The sequence below is a fragment of the Moschus berezovskii genome, chromosome X (genome assembly GCF_049115385.1).
Source record: "Moschus berezovskii isolate FMDL1 chromosome X, NW_MosBer_1.0, whole genome shotgun sequence".
NCBI classification, from domain to species: domain Eukaryota; kingdom Metazoa; phylum Chordata; class Mammalia; order Artiodactyla; family Moschidae; genus Moschus; species Moschus berezovskii.
The window spans coordinates 56,477,299-56,499,777 of NC_142488.1; the positions used below are offsets into that span (position 1 = coordinate 56,477,299).

The 22,479-nt window shown below is 41.6% G+C and overlaps 1 protein-coding gene across 3 annotated transcripts in view; it reads left to right on the plus strand.

Moving 5' to 3' along the window:
• Nucleotides 1-1,488: 1,488 nt before the first annotated feature.
• ZNF41 (zinc finger protein 41) overlaps nt 1,489-22,479 on the plus strand; it is a 49,822-nt gene continuing 28,831 nt past the window's right edge. The window contains exons 1-2 of one of the 3 annotated variants that reach the window (XM_055438141.2): nt 1,489-1,598; nt 19,321-19,555. In XM_055438141.2, coding sequence (XP_055294116.1) covers nt 19,484-19,555 — 72 coding nt within the window. In that variant the 5' untranslated portion in view covers nt 1,489-1,598; nt 19,321-19,483. Of the gene's footprint in view, nt 1,599-1,666; nt 2,356-19,320; nt 19,556-22,479 lie in introns of those variants that run through there. The other 2 variants (XM_055438140.2, XM_055438143.2) reach the window with 2 other exon arrangements.

Here is a 22,479-nt window from a genome sequence, read left to right on the forward strand (position 1 = left end):
TGGAGCCAATCCTGTTTCCTAGTTCACCTTGCTTCTTGTATTCCTCCAGCTCCTCAGCAATCACTATGGGGGGTGGCAACGCCCACTGTATCCCAGTTTTTGGAGCCATCATTCACATTTGGAGACCAAAAATAGCTGATGGCTGTGACGTTGTAGCCTCGTGTTCCTGGAAACAAACTCACTCAGAAGGACAATGCAGATAGTGGAGTGCAATTTATTACACCGGTGGGCCCAAAGCTGAGTCTCCTCTTAGCCAAGGACTCCGACCAGTTTTTGTGAAAACCTTATATACCCTAAGTGTACATGCTCAAACCCACCTCCTCAAAGTCTCTGAAACTAGTCTGAACAAATGAAAAGAAAGATACAAAGTTAACTGGTGATTCATATGCCTTAAGCATAGGTAGTTAACAGTGGACAATTATCAATAGGCCTGTGGTCATACCCCAATAAGCATAATAGAATTTATGATTCTATTTGGTTACACAAATAATTAGGGTATTCTTTTAGGCAAGGGAGAGTTTAGGTACGAGCCCTGGGGCTCTTCCATCCCAGGGGTCTGGTTTTCCAGTTGGTATGCCGTTTCCATAGAAACTGGGCATATAGCTCAAAGTCCACAGTCCGGCCCAAGATGGAGCCTGTTCTGTCTCTTTCCTCCTTCAACATTTCTTGTTTATTAATATGGCAGCAGATATTTTCATTTCACAACTAACACACACACTAACAAGCTCAAACCAATAAACACACGCTAAACCCAACAGCTGGAAAATACAATCTTTTCAATCAAGAAATGAAACATTGTCGAAAACTGGGTCCCATACTTGAGGCCTAATGCAAGTTTGAGTCTTGGAGAAGTTCTGCAAGTTTGACACTGGATTTCTAAATAATCCTTGGGTCAAAAGGGGGAAAGGGTTACAAATTAGCACTTGAAACCGAATACTAATGAAAATGAATCAAATCAGAACTTGGGGCTTTCCTGGTGGTCCAGTGGTTAATAATCTACCTGCCAATGCAGCGGAAACCGGCTCTAAGATCCGACATGCTGAGGAACAACTAAGCCCCTGTGCCACAACTATTGAGCCAAAGACTCCGCGAAGCCTGGTGCCTAGAGCCCGGGCTCCCAGAGAAGCCACCGCGATAAGCCCACTCGCCACAACTCGAGAACACCCGCAGCAGCAAGGAAGAAAACCAGCGCAGTCCAATATTAAATAAATAAATCTTAAAAAACAAACAAAAAACCTTGAAACCTTGGATATTTAGAAGAGAGCTTTAGCCTTCATGCTTATATAAGGAAATAGGGACGCCTGAGTACTCGAGTTTTGTTTTCCTTGTTTTAATGGATGAAATGTCCCATTACTAATGTCACAAGCCCGCCCCCCCAACTCCTCCACTGCTCCATGCACAGATACTTGGTTTCTGGCGCTCAACCACCTCAGCTCCCCGCGCCCACAGTGGTTAAACTCTCGCTGCGGGCGACTTCCGCTTCCTGGCCTAAATTTGACACGTACTATTCCCCCCCTCCCCGTGGCAAATACCCAGGGTCGGTGACAGCCGGAGCCGGGCGATGCCCCCAGCCGACGGGTGGACAGAGGCGCCGTCAGGTGGGCACGCAGCGGCGCCCGGGGCTCTGCCGCCGCGAGGCGCCGGCACGGATCAGGGGCCTTTCTGCACCTGGAGAAGTGGAGCGGGGGTGGGAGCTGCGGAGGGGGCGCCAGTGTCTGGCCGGTGGCTTGGAGGTGTCTTTCTGGCTAGGATAGGGGAGGGGGCAGGGGGAGTTACTGCCTCGGCCCCTGGGGATGCGGCCGGAGGGCGGGGCCCCAGGACGCAGAGAAGGGAAGACACCGGGCCTACGCTTGGGGTAAGAGTGGAGGATGTGGCGCAAGAGGGAAGAGTCTGGGAGCCGCAGCCCGACCTGCTGGGCCGGATCGGCTTCCAGGAAACCCCGCCGAGGCAGGTCCGGCGAGGGACCGCTGGTTCCGCAGCCGCAGAGATGCCCACCCTCCCAAGATGGCGACTCCCAGAGAGACACTCCCAAGAGGACAGCCATGTTAGTGGTCTGACAAAGTCACTAAAGAAAATTGGAAAGCCCGCCTCTCCTCCGACGCACACAGACACGCGCACGCACTGACACCTCGTGAGTGCACCAGGTGTAATTGGGGTGGACGGCCGCTTCGGCGCCGACACTGAGCACGTGCAGTGTGAAGTCCAGAAACGTCAGCGTCCCACAGAGGCAGTTGCAACACTTCGGGCTCTGGGACTGAGTTTAATTGAGATGGCGATTTAGCACCAATAAAGCCTTGACATAATTATGGGGGCGTTAGGACGTGGCTTTCTTGCTCAGTGATGGTACTCTGTGGGGTGAGTAATGGGGCTTCTCTAGAGTCTGTGAGATGGTGCATAGCGCGACACAGGGGTTTGTGGGTGAATGATGGAGGCACTAGGGAAAGTAATAAGCAGTCTGTGTGCTGAATTTTGGGAAATCTGTGGGGTCAGTGATACAGAGTCTATAGGGTGAGCAGGGGGCATTGATGACTTGAGCGATGAGGAGTCTGTAGGGTGAGTGATGAGCCTCCTTGGAGGCCACTGATGGGGTAAGTGACTGGGTCTAAGTGGGATAAGCAGTGGAAGTCTATGGAGTGAGTGATCAGGGGTAAATGGAGTAAGGAATGGGGACTGTGGTGTGAGTGATCCGGTGTCAGAGATGTGATTCGAGCTCTGTGAGGTTAGTGCTTGGAGGTCCTGTGCAGTGAATCATGTGAGGCATCATGGGGATTACTGAGGTTATGTGATGGAGCGGTCTGTGAGGTAAATGATGGGGTTCAGTGATGTGAGTGATGAGGATCATTCGGAGAGTAATGGGTGGTCTGTAGAGTGAATGGTGGAGAGCCTGTGAGGTGAGCACTGGAGAATGAGTGAGTGATAGAGAGTTTTTGAGGTGAGTGATAAGGGCCGTGGGATGAGTGTTGCAGGGTCTATAAGGTATACGATAGGGTTTACTGGGTGGATAGTCAAGGTTTCTGTGGTGTGAGTGATGCAGCTCTGTGGGATGAATGATACATTTATTTGGAACTGTTGATAGTGATAGAGGGGCCTATGGACCCCTCGCAGCTTCATGGGATCAGTGATTGGTGGTTTTAGCATTGAGATGTGATTGTTTCAAAAGCCTACTTTTGACCTTCTTGGTCCTCCTGTATCTTTGTTTTCTGTGTCATTAGTTTCTGCCCTTGATTTTATTATTTCTTTTCTTAAGAATTTTTCTTTTATTCCTGTTTTTAAATTCCTAAATTGAATGCTTATCCCAATTAATATTCCACACTTTTCTTTCATAGTATTAAGGCATTAAGTTCATGAATTTTTCTCTAAGAACACTTTAGTTTCATGTCACAAGCTTTTATATGTAACACTTCCACCATAGTTTATTAATAATGTTTTCTAATTCCTGTTGTGGTTTTCTCTCTGATCCCTTAGTTATTTAGGTATGAGATTTTTATTTCCCCCAAAGTTGAAATTTTTGTTACTGATTTCTGAATTCTAGCCAGAGACTGTCATCTTGAGTGATCATTAGGTGCAGGAATAGATGTACCTTAAAGTGGATGGTATGTATTGAAATATCAGTTAAATTATTTTCCAAAACTTTTGTAAAACTACATATCCCACTAGCAGCATATAAAAGGGCTCACTCCAAAATCATCTCCTGCACTGATTGTTGCTGCTTTTTAAATTTCTGCTCTGAGGGCCAAACAAAACAGTATGTAGCTTATTTTGATGTGCATCTTCCTGACAACTGGTGGCCAAACGTCTCATATTTATTGGCCGTTGAAATGTATTAAAATTTTTTTATATCCTTTGCTCTTTTTTTCCTTAATGTAGTTTGTCTTTCTCACTAATTTGTGGATATTAACCTTCTGTCATTTATTGTAATTTTCTCCTTTATCTCTCTTTATATCTTGATTTTTGAAACGTGTCTTCATATATAATTAGAAAAATAGTCATCTGATTAGATAATTTTTCTTTACAAGTTCTAAATATCATGTCTTGTGTGGTGAGTTCTCCCTGATTTGGTGCTTAAGTAAATATATGACTTAAATTTAAATTTTCATTGTTTTAGGGTTAAATTTTTATCCAACTGGAAAATTCTGGTGTGTGGTATAAGATGAAATTAAAGTTTGTATTTTCCATTTGGTTAGAAAATTTGACAGCACCAATCATTAAATGAATACCCTTTTCAAACTCAGTTAAATGCCCCTTTTGTCTTATAAATTCCCAAATGTTCTATTTCTGAACTCAATTTTTTTCTTCTATATATGTATCTACTCCCTTTCAAATAACTGTTGTGACTTTAGGAGTACTTTTAATATTTAATAGTGCTAATCCCCTCACTCTTCCTTTCTTTGTTTTCTTTCATATTTTTTAGCATTTATTCTTTCATATGAATGTTAAAAACCATTTTATTTTACTTCAAAAGCAACCATTAAAACTATATTTTATAGTTTTCTTCCTACAGATTCAGGACCTTTTTTTAAAGTTCATTCTTAGATATTTTACACTTGATTGCATCATCACAATAAATAGCACATTTCTCTATTTCCATAGGGGGAAATATTGATTTAAATATTTTTCTTTTTTGTATGTTATTTCTTATTCAATCAGTTATCACATTCTCATGTGAATTATAGTTGCCTTTTATGGTCTCTTAGTTCTCCTAGATATAATATCATGTCACATTCAATTAACAATGATTCTCTCTTCCTTTCAAATATTTTCTTCTGATTACTTCATCTTCTATTGTATTAGCTAGAGCTTTCAGAACAATGTTGAATGATACTTGATAGAGAGAACCTCTATCTTGTTGCTAATTTGGAAGTGAAAGATATTCATTCATTCATTCATTCAACAAATGTTTGTTAAATACCTTCCCCTTTCCAGATACTGGATTTGAAATCCTGCATGGCCACTTACTAACTACATGATCTTTTCTTTTTCTAACAGCTTTATTGATATAATTCACCTTCCACAAACTTCAACATTTAAAGCTTACAATTCAATGGTTGTTAGTGTGTTCACATTGTGCAAATCACCCTCATAATCCAATTTTAGAACATTTCATCACCCCCAAAAAGAAACATTGTACTGGTTCCACATTCCCACCCCATACCTCCAGCTGCAAGCAGCCACTGATTTACTATCTGTCTCTATAAATTTGCTTACTCTAGACTTTTCATATATATGGAATCAAACAATATATGCTCTTCAGTGACTATCTTTTTTCACTTAGAATGTTTTCAAGATTCATCCATGCTATACCATGTATCAGTACTTCATTCTTTATTACTGAATAATATTCCTTTGTGTGGATAAACCTCATTTTGCTTATCCATTCATCAGTTGATAGATATTTGGGTTGTTTTCACTTTTTGGCTACTATGAATAATGCTGCCGTGAACATTTGTGTACAAGTTTTTGTGTGGATGTATATTTTCATTTCTTTCAGAAGTGGAATTGCTAGGTCATACGGTACCTTTAAAGAACTGCCAAATAGTTTTTCAAAATAGTCGCACCATTTTACATGCTACCAGAAATATATGAAGGTTCCAATGTGTCATTCTTAACACTTGTTATTGTCTGTTTTCATTCTAGCCATCTTAATGATTGTGAAGTGGTGTCTCATTGTGGTTTTGATTTCTATTTCCCTAATGAGTGTTGAGAATCTTTTGATGTATGCAGTGGACTGCATGTTTATGTGCCGCCTCCCACCCAAATTCACACCTTAAAATCCTAAATCCCAGTGTGATGGTATTAAGAGGTAAGGCCTTTGGGAGGTGATTAGGTCATGAGGGTAGAGCCCTCATGAATGGGATTAGTGTCCTTATAAAAGAAACCTCAGAGAACTCCTTTCCACCTTTTGCCATGTGAGGACACAAGAAGATGGCTGTCTATGAATCAGGAAACAGGTTCTCACCAGACACCAAATCTGCTGACATTTGAGCTTGGATTTCCCAGCCTCTGGAATTGTAAGAGATAAATATTTGTTGTTTAAGCCAAAATTCTGTAAGTAAAGTGATAGGGAGTGGGATTGCTGGGTCATATGGTAGTTCTATTTTTAGCTTTTTGAGAAACCTCTATTCTGTTTTCCACACTGGCTGTACCAATTTACGTTCCCATCACAGTGTACAAGGGTTCCCTTTTCTCCACATCCTTGCCAACATTTGTTATTTGTAGGTTTTTTGATAATAGCCATTCTGACAGGTGTGTGGTGATATCTCATTGTGGTTTTGATTTGAATTTCCCTGATGATTAATGATGCTGAGCATCTTTTCATGTGCCTGTTGACCATCTTCATTTCTTCTTTGCAAAAATGTCTATTTAGTTCTTCTGCCCATTTTTTTTGTGTGTGTTTTTAATTGGAAGATAATTGCTTAGCAGTGTTGTGTTGGTTTCTGCTGTACAACAATGTGAATCAGCCATAATTATACATATATATAATCCCCTCCCTCTTGAGCCTCCCCCACCCGATCCCACCCCTCTAGATCTTCACAGAGCACCAGGCTGGGCTCCTTGTGTTATAAAGCAGCTTCCCACTAGCTGTCTATTTTACACATTGTAGTGTATGTATGTCAGTGCTACTCTCAATTTGTCCTGTCCTCTCCTCCCTGCACTGTGTCCACAAGTCTGTTCTCCATATCTGCATTTCCATTCAATAAGATATTTTAAGAGAGAGAGGCCACATTTACCTAACTTTTGTCACAATATATTGTTACAGTTGTTCTATTTTATTATTAGTTGTTGTTAATCTCTTATTGTACCCAAATCGTAAATTAGTTTTGTCATAGGTATGCATGTGTATAAGAGATATAGCATATATAGGGTTTGGTACTATACACAGTATCATTTCTGCCCATTTTTAAATTGGGTTGTTTGTTTTTTGATATTGAGTTGTATGAGCTGTTTATATATAATATGTTGGATATTTCTTATCAGTCATATCATTTGCAAATGTTTTCTCCCATCCAGTAGGTTGTCTTTTCATTTTGTCACTGGTTTCCTTTGCTTACAAAAGCTTTGAACAGTTTTTTAAACATTGGCACTGAACATCATTTAAAAATTTTTAATTGAAATATATTTTGAGATAACTGTGGATTCACATGCTGTAGTAAAAAAATAATGCAAAGTGATCCCTTGTGCACTTTTCTCAGTTTCCTCCAGTTATGACATTTTACAAAATTAAAGTATAATATACCAACCAGAATTTTGACCCTGATACAATTCAACCATCTTCGTCAGATTTCCTCAGTCTTACTCATACATATATGTGTATACTAAGTTTTATACAATTTTATCACCTGTGAAGCTTTGTGTATCCATCACCATAGTCAAAATACTGAATGGTTTCAATATCACAGTAGTCCCTAGCATTGCCCTTTTATAACCACACTGTTCACCTGTTGTCTCTATTAACCCTTGGAAACCACTAATCTGTTCTCCATGTCTAAAATTTTGTCACTTCAAAATTGTTATATTGATCAAATCATATAATATATAAACTTTTGACATTTTTTCAACGATGTAGGAGAGATCCAGTTATTCTACATCCTCACCAGCATTTTGCATTGTCAGTATTTATTTTAGCTATTCTGATATATGTGTAGTGATATCTCATTGTAGTTTTCATTTGCATTTCCCTGGTAGATAATATGGGAACTATTTTCATATGCCTATTTGCCATCTATGTATCCTCTTTGGTGAAATGTCTGTTAGTATTTTCTAATTGAATTGTTTGGATGATTTTACTGTTGAGTTTTGAGAGTGTTTTATATATTCTTTTTTTTATTTATTTTTTATTGGAGGCTAATTATTTTACAATATTATATTGGTTGGTTTTGCCATACATTGACATGAATCCGCCCCGGGTGAAAATGAGTTCCCCCTCCTGAACCCCTCTCCCACCTCCCTCCTCCTTTATCCTCCCTCTGGGTCATCCCCGCACACCAGCCCCGAGCATCCTGTAACATGCATCGACCCTGAACTGGTGATTCGTTTCACATATGACAACATACATGTTTCAATGCCATTCTCCCAAACCATCCCACCCTCACCCTCTCCCACAGAGTCCAAAAGACTATGGATAAGAAAGTTTTGGTACATATACACAATGGAGTATTATTCAGTCATTAAAAAGAATACATTTGAATCAGTTCTAATGAGGTAGATGAAACTGGAGCCTATTATACAGAGTGAAGTAAGCCAGAAAGAAAAACACCAATACAGTATACTAATGCATATATATGGAATTTAGAAAGATGCAAATGATAACCCTGTATATGAGACAGCAAAAGAGACACAGATGTATAGAGAGTGTTTTATATATTCTACATACCAGTCTTCTGTCAGATATGTTATCTTCAAGTATTGTTCACAGTCAGTAGCTTGTCTTTTCATTCTCTTCATCTTTTCCATCCTCTGGTCTTTTTCAGAGCAAAGGTTTTTAAATTTTTGACAAGACCCAGTTTGTCAGTGTTTCCTTTTATGGATTATGCTTTTGGTGTCCAATCTAAAAACTTTGCCATTCTCTGATTCTCTGACACCAACTGAATGTCCAACAACTCAATTCAATTTTTTAAAATTTATTTATTTTAATTGGAGGCTAATTACAATTAAAATGGGTTTTGCCATACATTGACATGAATCCGCCATGGGTGTACATGTATTCCCCATCCTGAACCCCCCTCCCACCTCCCTCCCCATCCCATCCCTCTGGGTCATCCCAGTGCACCAGCCCTGAGCACCCTGTCTCATGCATCGAACCTGGACTGGCAATCTGTTTCACATATGATAATATACATGTTTCAATGCTATTCTCTCAAATCATCCCACCCTCGCCTTCTCCCACAGAGTCCAAAAGACTGTTCTATACATCTGTGTCTCTTTTGCTGTCTCGCATATAGGGTTATCGTTACCATCTTTATATTTTGACACTGCCATCTTTCTATTTTGTATTCTTGCCAGGGAAATCCCTTGGGCAGAGAAGCCTGGTGGGCTACAGTCCATGGAGTCTCAAACATGACTTAGCAACTAAACAACAACCATCTGGAGTTAGCATCAGATCCCCAAAATTAAAGGGGTCAATCCCACTGCCCCCACTTCAGATGCCAGTCACTGCAAGTCCCAGGCCACCCATACTTCTGATTTACTGGCTATAAATTGGGGGTTCCCAGGACCTCTTCCTCAGGTTTAGTGTTTGCTAGAATAGCTCAGATAGCAAGAAAACACTGTTTACCAGTTTATAAAGATACAACTCAGGAACAGCCAGATAGAAGGGATTCACGGGGCAACTTATCAGGGGAGAGGTACAGAGCTTCCATGCCCTCTCTGGACATGCCTTCTTCATGCTGCTGCTGCTGCTGCTAAGTCACTTCAGTCGTGTCCAACTCTGTGCGACCCCATAGACCATCTATATTCAACCTGGAAGGTTGCTCTGGATGTACAATTGTTCTAGCACCATTGCGTTGCTTTACATGTTTGTAAAAGAAAAAATCAGTTGGTCATACTTACGTGGGGTTATTTCTGGATCCTCTATTCTGTTCCATTGATATGTGTCTGTCCGTCTGCCCAAATCAGTTTTTATTAATATATCCATGTAGGGAACTTTTAATATTTATTAGGATGATTCTCCCACTTTATTCTTCTTCATTAAGACTGGTTTAGCTCTGGGTCCACTGGACTCTGAAGTCTACTGCAGGAGGCGTGGGTTCAATTCCTGGTTAGGGAACTAAGATCCTGCTTGCCACATGGCATGGCCAAAAAAAAAAAAAAGACTGGTTTAGCTATTCTAGGGGTCGTGTCTTTGCTTGTCTGTGAATGTTGAACATATTCTCATGTGCTTACTTGCCCTCCACATGTTCTCTTTGGTGAAATGTCTCTCTCTTCATGTCTTTTGTCCATTTAGTTCTTTATATGTTATAAATATTAGTCTTTTGTAAAATAAGGGGTTTGTGAATATTTTCTCTCAGTATGAAGCTTGTCATTTCATCCTCTTAAGAGTGTCTTTTGCAGAGCTACAATTTTTAATTTTGATAAACTTATCTATTTTTTTCTTTTTTAAAAATCTTGTTTTTGGTGTCATACCTAAGAACTCTTCACTAAGCCCTAAGTCCTGACAATTTTCTCTTCTGTTTTCTTCCAATAATTTTACATTTTACACATAAATCTATGATCCATTTTGGGTTAATTTTTTATGCATTCTCATGCTCAATTGCTTCAGTCATATCTGACTAACTCTTTGCAATCCTAGCCCACCAGGCTCCTCTGTCCATAGGATTCTCCAGGCAAGAATACTGGAGTGGATTGCCATGCCATCCTTCAAGGGATCTTCCCTACCCAGGGATCGAACCAGCATCTCCTGCATTACAGGCAGATTCTTCACTGCTGAGCCACTATGGAAACCCCAGTGTAACAATTAGAATGAGAGTAATTTGTTTTTTTTTGTTTGTTTTTGTTTTTGTCTTATTGTTGTTGTTTGGTTTTTTGCTTGTGAATATCCAATTACTCTAGCACCACTTGTTGAAAAGATATTGAATTGTTTTTGTACCTTTGTAAAAAAATTTACATGGCTATATTTGTAGGAGGCGATATCTGTGTCCTCTATTCTGTTGCATGTGCTTTGCTGGAGTGGCTGTGAGGAGATACCCCACGCCCAAGGTCAGAGAAACCTCAGCAAGATGGTAGGGGCTAGAGCAGCGGGAAAATGGCTGTCTGAGAAGGCCTTACAAATAGCTGTGAAAAGAAGAGAAGCGAAAAGCAAAGGAGAAAAGGAAAGAAATACCCATTTGAATGCAGAGGTCCAAAGAATAGCAAGGAGAGATAAGAAAACCTTCCTCAGTGATCACTGCAAAGAAATAGAGGAAAACAATAGAATGGGAAAGACTAGAGATCTCTTCAAGAAAATTAGAGATACCAAGGGAACATTTCATGCAAAGATGGGCTTGATAAAGGACAGAAATGGTATGGACCTAACAGAAGCAGAAGAAATTAAGAGATGGCAAGAATACACAGAAGAACTGTACAAAAAAGATCTTCATGACCCAGATAATCACCATGGTGTGATCACTCACCTAGAGCCAGACATCCTGGAATACAAAGTCAAGTGGGCCTTAGGAAGCATCACTGTGAACACAGCTAGTGGAGGTGATGGAATTTCAGTTGAACTATTTCAAATCCTTAAAGATGATGCTGTGCAAGTGCTGCAGTCAATATGCCAGCGAATCTGGAAAACTCATCTGTGGCCACAGGACTGGAAAAGTTCAGTTTTCATTCCAATCCCAAAGAAAGGCAATGCCAAAGAATCCTCAAGCTATTGCACAATTGTACTCATCTCACACACTAGTAAAGTAATGCTCAAAATTCTTCAAGTCAGGCTTCAACAGTATGTGAACCGTGAACTTCCAGGTGTTCAAGCTGGATTTAGAAAAGACAGAGGAACCAGAGATCAAATTGCCAACATCCGTTGGATCATCGAAAAAGCAAGAGGGTTCAAGAAAAACATCTACTTCTGCTTCATTGGCTATGCCAAAGCCTTTGACTGTGTGGATCACCACAAACTGTAGAAAATTCTTCAAGAGATGGGAATACCAGACTATCTGGCCTGCCTCTTGAGAAATCTGCATGCAGGTCAGGAAGCAACAGTCAGAACTGGACATGGAACAACAGACTGGTACCAGATAGGGAAAGGAGTACATCAAGGTTGTATATTGCCACCCTGCTTATTTAACTTATATGCAGAGTACATCATGAGGAACGCTGGGCTGGATGAAGCCCATGTTGGAATCAAGATTGCTGGGAGAAATATCAATAACTTCAGATATGCAGATGACACCACCCTTATGGCTGAAAGCGAAGAAAAACTAAAGAGCCTCTTGATGAAAGTGAAAGAGGAGAGTGAAAAAGTTGGCTTAAAGCTCAACATTCAGAAAACTAAGATCATGGCATCTGGTCCCATCACTTCATGGCAAATAGATGGGCAAGCAGTGGAAACAGTGTCAGACTTTATTCTTTTGGGCTCCAAAATTGCTGCATATGGTGAGTACAACCATGAAATTAAAAGACGCTTACTCCTTGGAAGAAAAGGTATGACCAACCTAGACAGCATATTAAAAAGTAGAGACATTACTTTGCCAACAAAGGTCCATCTAGTCAAAGCTATGTTTTTTCCAGTAGTCATGTATGGATGTGAGAGTTTTACTATAAAGAGAGCTGAGCACTGAAGATTTGATGCTTTTGAACTGTGGTGTTGGAGAAGATTCTGGAGTCCCCTCGGACTGCAAGGAGATCAACCAGTCCATCCTAAAGGAAATCAGTCCTGAATATTCATTGGAAGGACTGATGCTGAAGCTGAAACTCCAATACTTTGGCCACCTGATAGGAAGAACTGACTCATTGAAAAGGACCCTGATACTGGGAAAGATTGAACGTGGGAGGAGAAGGGGACAACAGAGAATGAGATGGTTGGATGGCATCACCGACTCAACAGACGTGAGTTTGAGTAAACTCCGGGAGTTGGTGACGGACAGGGAGGCCTGGCGTGCTGCAGTCCATGGGGTTGCAAAGAGTCAGCCACGATGGAGCGACTGAACTGTACTGAACTGATTCTGTTCCATTGGTCTATATGCCTATCCATTCATCTATACCCCATTGTCTTGATTCCTATGTGTGCGTGCTAAGTTGCTTCAGTCGTATCTGTCTCTTTGCCACCCTATGGACTGTAGCTGGCCAGGCTCCTCTGTCCCTAGGATTCTCCGTGCAAGAATATTGGAATGGGTTGCTGTGCCCTCCTCCAGGGAATCTTCCCAACCCAGAGATCAAACCCTCGTCTATTAAGTCTTCTGTATTGGCAGTCGGGCACTTTACCACTAGCGCCACCTGGGGTAAATAAAAAGTATTGAAATCAGGTTGATTTCTCCCACTTTATTCTTTGTCAGAATTGCTTTAACTGTTCTCTATTGTATATCCTCTGTCTTTTCACATAGATTTTAGAATAATTTTGCCTATATCTACAAAAAATTCTTGCCGAGATTTTGGTAGAAGTTGTATTAAATCTGCAGATCAACTGGTGGAGAATTGGTATCTTTATGCCATAAACACAGTATCTATACATTTTAGATCTTTGTTGATTTGCCTCATCAGCATTTTATAGTTTTCAGCATTTGTTGTTGTTTTTGTTCAGTCACTAAGTTGTGTCCGACTGTTTGTGATCCCATGGACTGTAGCACCAGGCTCCTCTGTTTTCCATTATCTCCCGGAGTTTGCTCAAGTTCATGTCCATTGAGTCAGTGATGCTATCTAACCATCTCATCCTCTGTTGACCCCTTCTCCTTTTGCTTTTAGTCTTTCCAAACATGAGGGTCTTTTCCAGTGAGTCGGCTCTTTGCATCAGGTGACCAAAGTATTGGAGCTTCTGCTTCAGCATCAGTCCTTCCAATGAATATTTCAGGATTGATTTCCTTTAGGATTTACTGGTTTGATCTCCTTGCTGTCCAAGGGACTCTCAAGTATCTTTTCCATCACCACAGTTTGAAAGCATCAGTTCTTCAGCACTCAGCCTTCTTTATGGTCCAACTCTCACATATGTTGGTGAAGGAAATGGCAACCCACTCCAATACTCTTGCCTGGAAAATCCCATGGATGGAAGAGCCTGGCAGGCTACAGTCCATGGGGTTGCAAAGAGTTGGACACAACTGAGTGACTTAACTTTTACTTTCTTACATTTGTACATGAATACTTGTGGTATAACATAATGATTAAGAGAACAGACTCTGGAGTAAGACTTACAATCTATGTGACCTTGGATAGGTTATTTAAATTTTTTTCCACTTAATAATAGTGAAGTGAAAGTCATTCAGTTGTGTCCAACTCTTTGTGACTCCATCGACTATACAGTCCATAGAATTCTCAAGGCCAGAATACTGGAGTGGGTAGCCTTTCCCTTCTCCAGGGGAGCTTCCCAACCCAAGGATAAAACCCTGGTCTCCTGCATTGCAGGCAGATTCTTTACCAGCTGAGCCACAAAGTAACAGTGTTATTTGTTCCAAATGCCCAATTACATTATTTTTTTTGCAATTACATTGTTTTTCTTTTCTCAGTTATAACTATGTATCAATTGCAATAATCATTTCTCAAAAGTACATTCCTTCAATTTTGAGTTTTATATTACTATTTACTTTGTAATTGTTTACACTATTCCCTTGAGTATTCTCCTAAGATGCTAATATTGCCATATAATACTGTGAATGTTTGTATGTCTAAAATTGTGTTTTGCTCTGACAGAAGAAAGATATTGAGTGTGCGTGGGTTTTAAATTCTTAAATCTCAGTCCCTTTCTCTCAATAATTTTTAGATGTTTTTTGTCTAATATGGTTTTAAATTGTTGCCAATAAGTCTAGTGCCATTGTGATCCCTTTCCATTGTAAATAACAGGTTGTTTCTGCTTGGGAGCATTTTTTTAACAACTATTCTTTTAATGGAAGCTTTTCATGTGACATTATTTTTATGTATTTATTTATTTCTAAAATTTATTTGGTTGCACTGGGGCTTAGTTGTGGCATCTGATATCTTCAGTATCAGTTGCAGCAATTGGGATCTTTAGTTGCAGCATGCAAACTCTTAGTTCCAGCATGTGAGATCTAGTTCTCTGACCAGGGATCAAACCCAGGCTCCCTGCATTGGAAGCATGGAGTCTTAGCCACTAGACCACCAGGGAAGTCCCCCCTGGCAGCATTTTAAGGTTTCTTTTTGCCCTTTAAATTCAGTGCCAAACCAGATTTGGGGTTGTTTTTGGTTCCTCTGGGAGTGAAGGATTGTAAGGATTTTTGTGGGGGAGGATCATGGAGTTAAAGTCCAATAAGATTAGCTGGAAAAGGTCAGTTTTTATTCCAATCCCAAAGAAAGGCAATGCCAAAGAATCCTCAAACTACCGCACAATTACATTCATTTCACACGTTAGCAAAGTAATACTCAAAATCCTTCAAGCCAGGCTTCAATAGTACGTGAACCAAGAACTTCCAGATGTTTGAACTGGATTTAGAAAAGGCAGAGGACAGACAGCAAAAGAGACACAGATGTATAGAACAGTCTTTTGGACTCTGGGAGAGGGCGAGGGTGGAATGACTTGGGAGAATGGCATTGAAACATGTATATTATCATACGTGAAACGAATCACCAGTCCAGATGCTCAGGCCTGGTGTACTGGGATGAACCAGAGGGATGGGATAGGGAGGGAGGTGGGAGGGGGGTTCAAGATGGGGAACACATGTACACCCGGGGCAGATTCATGTCAATGTATGGCAAAACCAATACAATAATGTAAAGTAATTAGCCTCCAATTAAAATAAATAAATTTAAAAAAAGAAAAAAGAGACAAAGCCAATTAGAGACAGGCTCATATACTAATTGTGATGGAAACATAATGCCATTTAATTTTTCACTGTGGTCACTTTTATATAATGCAATTTTGTTAATAGAATAAATAAAATGGTCTTTATTCCAAAAAAAAAAAAAGAAAAGGCAGAGGAACCAGAGATCAAATTGCCAACATCCGTTCGATCATTGAAAAAGTGAGAGTTCCAGAAAAACTTCTGCTTCATTGACTATGCCAAAACCTTTGACTGTGTGGATCACCACAAACTGCGGAAAATTCTGGAAGAGATAGGAATATCAGACCACCTGACCTGCCTCCTGAGAAATCTGTATGCATTTCAAGAAGCAACAGTTAGAACTGGACATGGAACAGCAGACTGGTTCCAAATTGGGAAAGGAGTACGTCAAGGCTGTATATTGTCACCCTGCTTATTTAACTTAAATGCAGAGTTGCTGCTGCTGCTGCTAAGTCACTTCAGTCGTGTCCGACTCTGTGTGACCCTATAGACAGAAGTCCACCAGGCTCCCCCGTCCCTGGGATTCTCCAGGCAAGAACATTGGAGTGGGTTGCCATTTCCTTCTCCAATGTATGAAAGTGGAAAGTGAAAGTGAAGTCGCTCAGTCCTGTCCGACGCTTAGAGACCCACGGACTGCAGCCTACCAGGCTCCTCCATCCATGGGATTTTCTAGGCAAGAATACTGGAGTGGCTTGCCATTGGCTGGTCCCCGGCAGATTGGACCCAGCTGAAACCCGGAAGCCCTGTCTCCAGGAGCAGTGAACCCAGTGCGCATCTTCTCAGTCTGACTGTCCCTAGGATTTTGCGGCTCACCCTCAGCACAAATGCGGAGTACATCATACAAAATTCTGGGCTGGATGAAGCCCAAGCTGGAATCAAAATTGCCAGGAGAAATATCGATAACTTCAGATATGCAGATGACACCACCCTTATGGCAGAAAGTGAAGAAGAACTAAAGAGCCTCTTGATGAAAGTGAAAGAGGAGAGTGAAAAATTTGGCTTAAAGCTCAACATGCAGAAAACTAAGAGCATGGCATCTGGTCCCATCACTTCATGGCAAATAAATAGGGAAACAATGGAAACAGTGATAGGCTTTATTTTGGGGGACTCCAAAATCACTGCAGATGGTGACTGCAGCCATGAAATTAAAAGACGCTTGCTCCTTGTGATAGCTTATGGTGAACGATGTCCGATTCGTGATCTCCAAAGAAGATTTAGCTTCGGGACCAGGGACTAAGCTTGATCACTTAAGAGCTTTTGTGTAGCAGAGTTTTATTAAAGTAAGAAAAGGAACAGAGAAAGCTTCTGACATAGACATCAGAAGGGGGATGGAGAATGCCACCCCCTCAGAAGTGTTAGGAAGGGAGTTATATACTTTTTAATTAATTATTACAATAAATCAAAAGAATGTTTCAAGTCTGTGAAAATTTTACCAGACCCAGTCCCATAATTTACACTGTAAGATATCAGGATTAGTCAGGTTTTCTGGAAGGAGAAACTGTCCTCAGTCAGGATACACTGCTGTTATATAATCACTAGTACAGAGTTTAAACTGAGCTGTTTGTGGTGTAATCATCAGTTTCAGACTTAAAGAAAAAATGTTTTATGTGACTAAGACTAAGGAATGTAGAGAAAAAAAGACATTTGTCCTTTCCTTCTTGAGAATTCCAGACCCCTACATCTGCTTCGAGAGCCCCAGGCCTCTTTCTCCTCCTTGGGGACCCCGGACTTCTTATCGATCTGCCTAGGAATTGACTCTCTCACTCAAAAGAAAAGCTATGACCAACCTAGACAGCATATTAAAAAGCAGAAACATTACTTTGCCAACAAAGGTCCGTCTAGTCAAGGCTGTGGTTTTTCCAGTAGTCATGGATGGATGTGAGAGTTGGACCATAAAGTAAGCTGAGCGCCAAAGAATTGATACTTTTTGAATGTGATGTTGGAGAAGACTCTTAAGAGTTCCTTGGACAGCCAGGAGATCCAACCAGTCCATATTAAAGGAAATCAGTCCTGAATACTCATTGGAAGGACTGATGCTGAAATTCCAATACTTTGGCCACCTGATGGGAAGAACTGACTCATTTGAAAAGACCCTGATGCTGGGATGTGGGGTAGCTCCTCTCAACCGCACTTCTGTGCCGTCACAGCCACCGCAAGGAGATCCAACCAGTCCCTCCTAAAGGAGATCAGTCCTGGGTGTTCATTGGAAGGACTGATGTTGAAGCTGAAACTCCAATAATTTGGCCACCTGATGCGAAGAGCTGACTCATTTGAAAAGACCCTGATGCTGGGAAAGATTGAAGGCAGGAGGAGAAGGGGACGACAGAGGATGAGACGGTTGGATGGCATCACTGACTCAATGGACATGGGTTTAGGTAGACTCTGGGAGTTGGTGATAGACAGGGAGGCCTGGCATGCTGCAGTCCATGGGGTCGCAAAGAGTGAGACATGACTGAGCGACTGAACTGAACTGAAGATTAGATAATTTGGGGCCTATAGATTGCATTCATGTTGAATCAGTGAGTGATAATCTTGGGAAATCCTTGAAGAAACATAGATATATGTGGGTAAGTAATTGGGACCTCTGTAGAAATTCTTGAGGTTTTATAAGAGTTGGAGATCTGAAGTCATCAATCAGTCCATGAGAGTTACTGATTGGGACACTGAGATGGTAAAAGATTCATTGCAAGCCTGGGATTTCAGGTCTTTGGGGGTCAGTTTTAGGAACCCTATAGGAGTCATTGATTGGGACCTGTGAACATTGGTAATTGCAGGACCTTTGATTTAGTATGTGATGGTCTATTTTTGAGGGGTTTATGAGCATCACTGACTCTATATATGGGCTGTGAGTTATGGAGTCCTACAGGTAGTCAGGTTGGACCCATTGAACAGATTAATAGTTGATTTTCTATCGAGGTTGTGTTGCCTGTGTTGGTGATTATTTGAAGAGCCTAAAGAAACCAGTTGATGGCACCATTTGGGACACAGTTTTTGTCAAGCAGTGTAGGTTACCAATTTAGGAGCCTGTGCAGACATGTTGACTTTCAGGGCCAGATGGGAATTGGGGGAGAGGGTACAAAGAGTTTATGTTTCCATCTTCGGCAAGAGTGGGCTGTATAAATTTCCCAGAATGTACACTGAATTATACAGAATATTAGTTTATGCATATGTGATATGGTCACCCTTCAGCCAGAGCACTTTAAAGGCAGCAAGAAACAGAAATAATGTTTATTGTGATTCTTCCACATATAGAATACCATATGGCCCAGTAGTTAAAGAAAATGTACTTTGGAGTTAGGCAGACTTGGGTTTGAATCCCTGTCCCCTAATCTAAGTAATCTTGGGGTAACTTTTTTTATATATATAGCTGCACCACGTGGCTTGTGGGATCTTAGTTCCCTGACCAGGGACAAATTTCTTAATAGTTACAAACAGCTCTATCTGATGGTAAAGAGACAAATAGGAAAAAGTAATACCTAGTTCATATGATGAGTTTGAAAATTAAATGAAGTACTAACAAAACATTCCTTGCACTTTATAATAACAGCAATATTTAATATCAATGGGATGTGTTTTCCCAGTGCCAAATAAGAGTGAGTGCTTTTGAAGTATCATGTCATTTAACTCTAATAGCCCTGTGAGATGGGTGTGTTCATCCTCAGTTTTAAAGTGAAAAAACTCAGACCAAAGTGACTTCCCTAGATTCTAGCTAGAATGCAGAAGAGCTGGAATTAAAACTCTTACTCATTTTACATGCATTTTGTCCGCATTCTACATAGGTGTTGGGTTACTGAACTTCCCACACTATCCAGTGTTAACTATTCTTTGGTGCCCCCAGGAAATGCTTGTGGGTTGAATGCTGAATGTTGAATGATTGACCACATGGACACTGCCTTTGCAGGTCTTTTGAAGTCTCTGCAGAGCCCTTGGGCCAGACCCCATAGTGAAGGCTGCAGGATCTTCCTTCCAGCCCCAGAAGTTCACATTGAGTCCACGGACCAGCCTGGCCTCAGGGTCCCAGGAAGAGCAGCGTTGGGAGCAAGAGAGCCGAAGGGTTGAGGAAGATGCCAGCCAACCAGAACTATCCCCAGTGGTCCCCAGACCTGGATGCAAAGGAACAAGGCAGCATATATGAGGTGAGGAGGGAGAGGGCTTCAGGGGAAGGAGTTCATTCAGTGAGGAAATGGCTCTAAACTGTTGCTGGGGACTTAGTGTGGGGACAAGAGGGGCAAATTCCAGACTTGCTGCCCCTGAAATGAATCACCATCCCCCTGCTGAGGGTGAGCACCACGTGGCTGATGTCCTGCATCCAGATCCCTTCCTGTTTCAGTGGAAAATATGATGCAGCCGTTGGAGGAAAGGTGGGATGGAAGGTCAGCCGCACAGCCTGGGGGAAGGGGAAGCAGCTCCCTGCATACTGTCTGTTTGTAAGATCCAGCTAGAGGTGACCACCGGCCCCAGCCATGGAGAAACTATCCCTGATGCCCAGCATAGACTCTCGACTACCCACTGGCTCTGTGCATGCACTCAGCTGATCCTTGGGGATTTGCTGATTCACCCTCTATCTTGATCTAGGGAGAAAAGTCCCCTTTTTTGGAGCTTAGAGGATGGCAGGGTAGTAGGGTGAGCACAGTCTCTAGGGCCCTTCTAGTTCTTCCTCCTCCTCTCAAAGATGAATAAAGTGGCCTGGGAAGGTACACGACTTCCCCAGGCCCCTGGGGTTTTGAGTGACAGCAGTGGACTGGTACCAGGTCTCCTGACTGTATCCTCCACCCTCACCACACTCCAGCCAAGACCAGCTTTCCCACTAAAAGTTCCCTGGAAATAGTGTAAACAGAGGAAGACAAGGGAGCCAGACCCTGCCCCACAACTCCCTCCTTCCAACTGTCCTGAGTCTACTGTCAACTCTGGGGACAGGCTGGTTGTCACAGGGGCTCAGGATCATGTGGTCATTAGAATAACATTAAGCTTTTAAAACTTATTTTGATATTTATTATTTAATAATTTCATTATTTAGAATATGCAGGTAAGCAAATAGAAGAAAATAAAACATTACTTGTAATTTCAGCATTAGTCACAGTTAACCATTGTTAACATTTAGCTATATTGCCTTACAGTTCTTTCCCTTTGTGTGTGCATGTATGTGGGTATGTGGATATACACATGTGAGGCTGAGAGTGTTCATACATACCACACACGTATACACGATACAGCTCAAGTTTAAAAATGAAATTGCAGTATTTGGTTGTTTCCTTTTTAACTTGGCACTTCAGTATAATTTTCTAGACAGTAAGTATTTTTCTTCACATGATACATAACATAGTAGCTTTTTATCCTTTGGATAAACTATCATTTAACCAATCCACTGTATGTGAACTTAGGGCATTCGAGGTTTTCTATTGTGATGAAAATTGCTATTGGTGAAATTCTTACATTTAAATCTTTTTTCCCAAGTCACTGAAGTTATATTTTGAGTAAAAGGTATAGGGACATTGAATGATAAACAAACTGCTGCCTAACAGTAGGGCACCTGCACTCTGGAAAATTGTCCTTGTCTGGTTTCTGCTCCATCAGATCAGTCACATACCCACAAGTTGGGGTCATAGCCATGTGGTCCTCCCCAGTCCTTCTGCACATGGCCCCTTGCCCAGCCAATGTGTGGGAATTTCTGGATGAATGATTCTGGTCTCTGCAAGGCACAAGACTTATGTCTTCCTTCCCAACCATAGACTTATTTTTAATTTAATGTATATTTTTAACACCAAAAACATTTTTGCATTTGGGTATAGCCAGTTAACAATGTTGTGATAGTTTCAGGTGAGTAGTGAAGGGACTCAGCTATACATATACATGTATCCATTCTCTCCCAAACCACCCTCCCATCCAGGCTGCCACATAACATTGAGTAGAGTTCCCTGTGATTTCTAGTAGGTTTTTGTTGCCAACCATAGACTTATGCCCCCTTTTCAAGAAGAAATGGAAATGACAAAGACCCTGGTGAATGTTATTTATTCACATATTTATTTGTTAAGTTGTTAGTTTTTTCATTAGATGTCAAGAAGCTGGAAATGGGCAGAGACACCATGGAACCAATAAAAATGTCCCTGGAGGTAAGGAACAGCCAGTTGGGCTAAGAAATAGTGACTGAATCTGAAAAACAGGAAGAGGGGTCAGTAAAAGAAAGAGATAGGGAATAGCCACAGGGAACATTTAGAGGGACCACGGTGTACATACTCTAGATAGAAGATAGCCAAGGGGCACAGACAGGTGGGAGTGCAGTGGAACAAACAGAGGCAATGGAAAAACAAGAGCCAGAGGCCAGAGAGCAGCAAAGAGACCAATAAACAGTAGTCTAAGCTGGAGAAGTGGTAATAGTGGGGGGCACGCAAGAGCCAGAAGGTATGAGAACAATCAGAAAGATTTCAAAATAGGAGGAGAGACCAGGAGATAGAGGAATCAGATAGCAGCCAGAGGGAACAGAGACCAGCCAGAGGGATGAGGAAACAGAAGACTCAGCTAGATGGAAAAAACAAAAAGGTTTGGTGTGTTGGGTAAGAGCCTGCCAGATAAGCCACTTCAAGAGATAACTGGGATCAGATGGAAAATCTGAGCGGGTGGGGAAAGGCACAGGTACTGGGGGACAGGAAATGGGGAGAAATGGGAAAGACGAGCCTGGGAGTAGGCAGCAGCCAGAGGAAGCTGGTACCAGCTGCTGAAGCTGTAGACAGGTTGGAAGAGCAGGGAAGTGACAGACCCATGCGACAGTTGGAGAGGCATAAAGGGGCCTCCAAAGCTGAGGAGTAGCCAAGGGCACCAGGGGCAACAAGGAACAGTCGCTGAGGCTGGGGAACAGCAAAGCTGTGCTGGGTGTCCTCTAGAAGTTCTGGGGCCTAACCAGAAGACGGGAATAGCACAGTGGGCATCAAAAGTGTATCTGGTATTGGATAGTAACCTGACTTACTAGCGAACAGCTAGAGGGACTAGAGAAGAGCTGGAAGGCACAGTATCCATTCCCAAAGCCAGAGGCCCCATGTAGTGGGTACTGGGGTTAATAGAGAGT